This window comes from Neovison vison, chromosome 11 (assembly GCF_020171115.1).
Source record: "Neovison vison isolate M4711 chromosome 11, ASM_NN_V1, whole genome shotgun sequence".
NCBI classification, from domain to species: domain Eukaryota; kingdom Metazoa; phylum Chordata; class Mammalia; order Carnivora; family Mustelidae; genus Neogale; species Neogale vison.
The window spans coordinates 64,800,900-64,807,627 of NC_058101.1; the positions used below are offsets into that span (position 1 = coordinate 64,800,900).

Sequence of the window (6,728 nt, forward strand, 5' to 3'; positions counted from 1 at the left end):
CTGGTGCTGGAGCAGGATGTGCTTGGTGTACCCCAGTGTGCCTGGCAGAGGGGAGCAACGCGAGAGCGTGGTGGGGACATGGTCTGCCGGAAGCCAGCAGCCAGAGCATGAGGGCCTTGCGCACCCCAAGCCATGACGGGTCTGTCCTGAGTGGTGGTCTCCAGAGCTCACGCTCTGAATTCTGAAACTTTGGAAGGCTCATTCATTGTAAGTGTGTGGGTGTTAGCTCAGTCTTCTGGAGAAAGCCCTGCAGGGAAACCATACAGATAACAGTTAAGGGTTCAGGAGACGAAACGGAGCTGGAGCCCAGGGCCTCCATGGCCAGCTGGTAGACCTGGGGCAGTGACCAGACCTCCTGTGTCTCCATTGTTTGGGTTTGTAGAAAAAGACTAACAATAGTTCTTCCCCAAGGGGGTACTTCTGACAGATAATGTGCATAGTACAGGCCTGGCACGTGGTCCTAACCTGGAACACGGGAGCCGTCCACGGGCAGATCACAAAGAATATTGTCCACAGTCACCACTGCCCATTTCTGACATCTGTGGTGTCATGAGCTACTTTTGTACATACAGAATCCTGACGGGAGGGCTGGCTCCGGCTCTACCCAGGGCATATCCTAGTCCAGGAGACCGTTACCGTTCCTATGGTGACGAGCTGGCGGGGTGCATGGGCCCCATGGTGCTTGGCCAGGTGAGCTGAGTGGTCGAGCCAGCTGGGGTCTTGGTTCACCAGCCAGCATGCCAGCGCTGTTCTTGAGGCTGCCTGCGCGTCACCTCTTCTACTGTGCACAGGACCCCAGGCAGGCAGATGGTGATCCTGTTTTAGAGCTGAGGGAGCCAGGGCTCAAAGAGAGCCAGTTACATTGCAGGTGAGTGCAGAAGCAGGGGTCCGCTCACGTGTGTGTAGCCCCGGTGTCCAGGTTATTTTCGTGAACCTGAGCTGGTGACTTCGAGATCCTGAGGCAGGCAGAGAGAGCTAAAGGTCGTGGAGAATGTGATGTGGCCAACTCCCAATGGTACGAGGGCACAGCGGTCACTGAGCATCGGTCCTGTCCGCTCCTGTGTCACACATGGGGAGCATGTCATCTCCTTGAACTCCTCGTGGTAACTGGACCACAGTCAACAGGAAACATGCTTCACTGGGGGCATTACAGGACTTGCACACGGTGATTTCAAGCCAGGTCTTCCCTGGGCCTACCAGCTGTCTCCTCTCTCGTCACTGTGTGTCCGCAGCTCTTTGGGAACGCTGGTCTGGATTGAGACTGGCAGCGGTCAGCCATGGCTGCGCATCAGAACCACCTGGCCCTGACCAGATCCGTCAGGATCTCAGGTGGGGCCTGGGCTGGCGGGCTGGGCTTCACGCTCCCAGGGCTGAGAACTTTTGCACTAAATGATCTTTTTGATTTCTTCTAATTCCATCTTCCAGTTCCATCCCCTTCTGTGGGCTGCTTGCCTACTCAGACCACAAGCCTCCTTTCTCTTCCCTGTCCTTCAGATACAGGGCAGATGAGCGTGATGTTGGCTTGAGAGGGAACAGACAAGGTGGTTGCTGTTCTGTCTTTCCCACTGCACTCCTCCTGTTGGAAGCCCCTTTGTTCATTTGTTAGATGAACACACATGCACTCCATCGTCTGTCTCCCTCTGCACTCCGTACGCTTGTGAGAGCTCAGGCCTTGTTGGTCTTTATCCTGTGTTTCTAGGGCTTACCCTAGTACAGCTGTGAATTTGTGCTTTGTTGAATGATTGTCTCATGCTGGGAAAATAGGCATGTCTGGTTATGCCAGCCTGTCTTTTAAAAACTCAATAAACAATTTATTAGAATTTTTAAATGGACATAGCATTTTGCTCGTGCATACCTGGCTGACTGGTGTGCGCGTGTCTGCTTTTAGTGACTGTTTCAACTCTCCAAAGTGGTGGTAAACCTAACTGATCTGACTCAGCAAAAAATGAAACAAAAATGTATGTTTCATAACTGTGTCTTAATGAAATTTCCCCCCCTTTCCCTCTTTTCCCTTCTCCATTCAAAATGATTAAGACTGTTATACAAATGCCAAGGGAGAGAATGGTATAGAAGAGTGTCCAGATGGTAAAGACATACCCAGTAACGAAGAGCGTCTGTTAGATTTTAATAGGGTAAGTGGACTGTCCTCCTCCTTACTAACTTACTAACAGCCACATCTCCTTGCCACTCAGGCTGGAGCCTGGGAGCCCTGGGAGCTCCCCCCCACCACTCCCCTGCCAGTCCCAGGTGACCCAGCTCCCAGGCCCTCAGTCCCCACCTTCATCTCCTCCCACCTTGTCCGCTTACTACCAAAGCTTCCCACACTCCTGCCCTTGCTACCACCAGTCTGTCATTCCCAGTGCTTCCACTGGTAATTCCTGCCTACCAGTTGGACCTTGGCACTCCCCCAGAAGCCCTTGGGTGGGCAGCACCGGGAGAGCCTTCTGGTGAGCTCCAGGGATGGACCCCACCTTCCTCTGCCCTCACCATGCCCTGTGTGGCACTCTGGCCTCAGCCCTGACACCGGACTGCTTTTGGTTTCTGTAGCACTGCCTCCCCACCAGGCCTGTGAGCTCCTGCTAGGCAGGCAGGTGGGTGAATAAGGACACCTGTCTCTTTTCTGTGTCAGCGCTGGTCCTGTGAGGACTTTTCCCCCAGGGCACCCTAGGGTGTTGGCACCCATGGCCCTATCTTTCCCACCTCTGTGGGGGGTGCCCTGTGGCACCCCCGCTGCCACACCCATGCTTGGGAGCCGCTCTCTGGCCCCTGGCCCTGACCACCCCTCCCTCCCCTTCTCCTACCTCCTGCACCCTGTCCAGGCTGAGCACCCCCTCACTGCTCCTCACAATGCCTGATGGGGGGGCTGTCCCTGTGCCATTCTGCATAGACTCGGGACGTCCTGTCTGAGGCCGTGCAGCCTCACCGCAAAGTGCAGACCTGAGCCTTGAGCCTCCGCGGGGACTCAGCCACTCCCGCTCCTAACCAGAATGGCCTTCTGTCCCTGCGCCTTGCCCAGAAAAAGGCCCTGTCGTGCTCTGCCCTCGTGTGCCTCTGGCCTCACATCCTCTCTTCTCCTGTCCTTCCTTGTGCCTGTCTTCTGCTGCTGCCTCAGGGGTCCCAACCAGGGACAGTGCTGCCATTTGGAAATGGGGGGCTACTGGCTACTCTGAGGAGGGGAGTGGTCCTGGGTTCTGTGATGGGGGTTCTTGTGACTGGGGAAGGGGTACTGCTAGCTAGTATGATGGGGGGGTGGTTACTGTTGGAGAGGGGCATTGCTAGCTACTGTGACTGGGGGGTGTGCTGGTTACTGGTGGGGGGCGTTGCTCATTACTGTGACTTGGAGAGGCGGCGGGATGTCGCTGGTTACTATAACTGGCCGGTGGGGGTGACCCGGTTCTGGCTACTGAGGGACAGGAGCTTTGCTGATCACCTCGGGGTGGGGGGTGCGACATTGCAGGTGGCCGTGGAGAGGGAGGGTGGTGTCACTCATTGTCTGACGGGGTTCGGGGAGCATTGGTAGTTGCTGTGACTAGGGAGGGGCTTCCATTTGTAGTCAGTGTCCTGGGGGACAGAGATGCTGACCATCTGGTGTGTGGGGGACAGTCCCACACAATAGAGAGTTTTTAGAACTCCAGTTTCTGAAGCCCAGCCCCCAGGCAAGCTCTGGCTGTTCCTTACACAAGACTTGCTTCTCAGCCTTCAGGTGAGGACGCTTCTCAGAGGGCCTCCCCTGCCACAGCTGTCAGAGAAAGAGAGAGAGAGTGTGTGTGTGTGTGTGTGTGTGTGTGTGTGTGTCCCCTGCCTGTGCCTCCCCTATTGACCACAGCACCCCATTTACAAAAACCACGGTTTGCTGTGCTGTTGCTTGGTCAGTTTGCTGTGGGCTCTCCCAGAATGTGAGCCCTGGGACAACACGGCTGCGCCGACCTCCGCAGGTTCCCAGTGCTTGGCCCAGCCCCCAGCGAGGTGGCCCTCATACCTTGGCTCGTGCAGTCAGTCCTCACACTTGGAACGTTTTGTCCCAGGGACTCAATGTATAGAATCAGCCTTTTGGCCGCTTTCTGGATCGCAGAGGAGAGTGTGGTGGTTTTGCCCCGAAGCAGTGCAGCTCTTCGTCACCTGTGGGTCTCCCCAGGAAGCCAGCGATTTGCTGTTTGCCCTCTGTATGTCGGGAGTGTTTCATGTAGCCCTTTGGGAAAAAAGTCTGGCTTTTGATCTGTTGAAAACTGTTTCTTTCATCCCAGGTGTCTTCTGTTTATGAAGCAAGGTGTGCAGGAGAGAGAGGTGCCGGGGCAAAACCCAGCGGCTTCCGCAGAAAGATCTACTCCAGCGCCAGCTCCGGCTCGGATGGCTCCGGCTCGGAGGGCGGAGGCGAGTGGGTGGACCCTGGCGAAGAAGAGCTCTTTTCTCGAACTCATCTTTAATCCTGCAGCATAGTACAAATTATTTTTTGAGAGCGATATGTGATGGCAAATACCCTTTTGTGAGGCCTGTTAATCTAAAGCAACAACTTAGGTTTCTTCTTCAATTAACTGATTCAGATCAGCAATTATCTTTCTCTTCTGCTTATTTTAGAGTTGAGGACAGCTATCCTGTTGAAGATTTTTTGTTTTCCAAGCTGTTGAATTCTTGGCTATCTGAAATAGACTAGATTGTGTTGTCAAATCAAGAATGGGTGTGCATGTGCTTGTCTAGAAGCAACCCTGCTTTCCACATCTTGACCGCAGTTGCTGTCTGTCCTTCCAGTTGCAGCCCCGGTCACTGTCACCTTAGCGCCGCGGTGTCCGCGGCCACTGCTGCTCTCCAGAGACTTGAGCTTTGAAACCTTTAGGCTTTGTTCTCTTTGAACTGGGATATAACACCCACCCCTGCCATGGATTGGGGTCTTTCTCAAGGCAAGAGGGAAGCATGGGTGACTCGTCCACGGGCTTCACAAGGTCAGCTCTCGTGTACATTTGCCGTAGGAGCCACAAGGGTATGCTTTTAGAGACTTACAAAATACTGTTTTCTCTCTTAGGATTCTCCCCCCTCAAGTATCATGGAAGATACTATGGTTTGTGACTTTCTTGCTAACTGGAGGAGCCAAGGCTTTGAGGTGCGGGGTAGCAGCGGAGGCAGAGCAGGGCAAGGGCGTACTCCCGGCCTGTTTGATGTTGTGGTGACTTTTGCGCCAAACGCCCTTCAGGGTTATTTGTGGTGAGGGTCTTAGTTGCAGATCATGATTTTCTGGCGACCTCCATTGAATCGAAGCCTCCAGAACTCCAAATTATAAATGTCTGATATGCAGGACAGGCCGCCTCGTCACCCCAGAGAAGCCCTGGCTGCTGCAGCTAGCCGCTGTCATGGCTGTGATCGAGTAGAGCTTAGATTTCATTTTGTGTTGGCGAGAATGTTCTGGGCAAGTTCTGTGTGGTGGGTTGGGGGCGGGCAGAGACGTCCTTTCTCCAGACCTTTGTGATGGCTTCATGGGACTCGCTTCCCGCTCTCCGTGGGGGCTGAGCAGTCAGTCCGTCTCCTCCAAGTCCTGTCCATTCAGGATGGCCGCCACCTCGAGTTTTCACGCCGGTGGGCAGCAGATGAAGCTACGAGGAGCAGTGTTGTAAAACCAAATTGTTTTTCTATTTAAAAAAACAAACAAACAAAACCTAATGTGTAAAATCAGTTTAGCGTGTCCGTAACACCAGGAATGGCAGAGAAGTCTGGCGTGGACGAGACGGCTTCACCGTGAGTCTTGGCAGGTGGTGCACACGTGCACTTCGCTAGCTGGGAGCTGGAGTGGCTGGACGATCCCTGGTTTGCTCCGAGCTGTGGGTGCAGTTGCCTGCTTGTAACTGAGGACACAGATGACTCCAGGGCTGCACAGCCGCCCTGGCTTCAGTGTCCTCGCTGGGAGAAACCCAGCAGACGGCGGGCTGGGGTCTCACCACACGCCAGGGCTTGTTCATACTCGGCACATCTTATGACACTTTAAAGTGTGTGTGTGTGTGTGTGTGTGTGCGCGTGCGCGTGTGTGTGTGTACGTGTGCAGGGGTGTGTGTGTGTGCATGTAAGGTTTATGTTGCTGTTATTTATTTACAGACTTTATAAGGTTTTATGTATTTTTCTTTCTTCCAGAGCTTCCTAAAAAGTGATTAGCATCTGCACTGAAATATAATTTAACAGCAAAGACAAAAAAGAATTGGAAGTTGTAAATTCCTAAAATCACTACAGTGACGATCATTCTAGAAATCGTTGCTTATGTAGCAGAGACCAAATAAATATATTTCAGATACAACCTTTAGCTCAGTTGATTTTGGACAGCTGCTTTTTATCAAGACAGGGCTCCAGGTGGCCGAGGTGCCGACTTCCTCATGCACTGGCGGGAAGACAGTGCACCTTCCACGGGGAACGGGGATGGATTATAAAATGGGCAAGGGAATTAACAGATTATGTATTTATTTGTTTTCATAGCTAAATGGCTGAAGTCCAGAGGCTTTCAGCAACAGAGTTGAAAGTGTGGTTTTTAGTTTTGTGAATGGATGATCACAAAGAAAAAGCATTTTTTAAAAAGTTGGCAAAACGCTGAGACGCACTGTGGTATGACGCGCATTTGCATATTCATAGCACTGAAGTACCCGTGTTCCATTCCTGGGCTGAGATTTTTTTCCCCGTGGTTGTATTGTTCTGATTTCACGTACACCAGAGTAACTGATTTTTTTGTTTTCTTGTGGAGTTAACACCAAATAAAA

General features: G+C 52.8%; 1 protein-coding gene across 3 annotated transcripts in view; it reads left to right on the forward strand.

The window, feature by feature from the left end:
• The window catches only part of KIAA0232 (KIAA0232 ortholog), an 81,282-nt gene extending 75,238 nt beyond the window's left edge, over positions 1–6,044 (forward strand). For 2 of the 3 annotated variants that reach the window (XM_044267831.1, XM_044267832.1), the window contains exons 8-9: positions 2,035–2,132; positions 4,245–6,044. In XM_044267831.1, coding sequence (XP_044123766.1) covers positions 2,035–2,132; positions 4,245–4,424 — 278 coding nt within the window. In that variant the 3' untranslated portion in view covers positions 4,425–6,044. The remainder of the gene's footprint in view (positions 1–2,034; positions 2,133–4,244) is intronic. The other variant, XM_044267833.1, reaches the window with a different exon arrangement.
• The last annotated feature ends 684 nt before the right edge of the window (positions 6,045–6,728 follow it).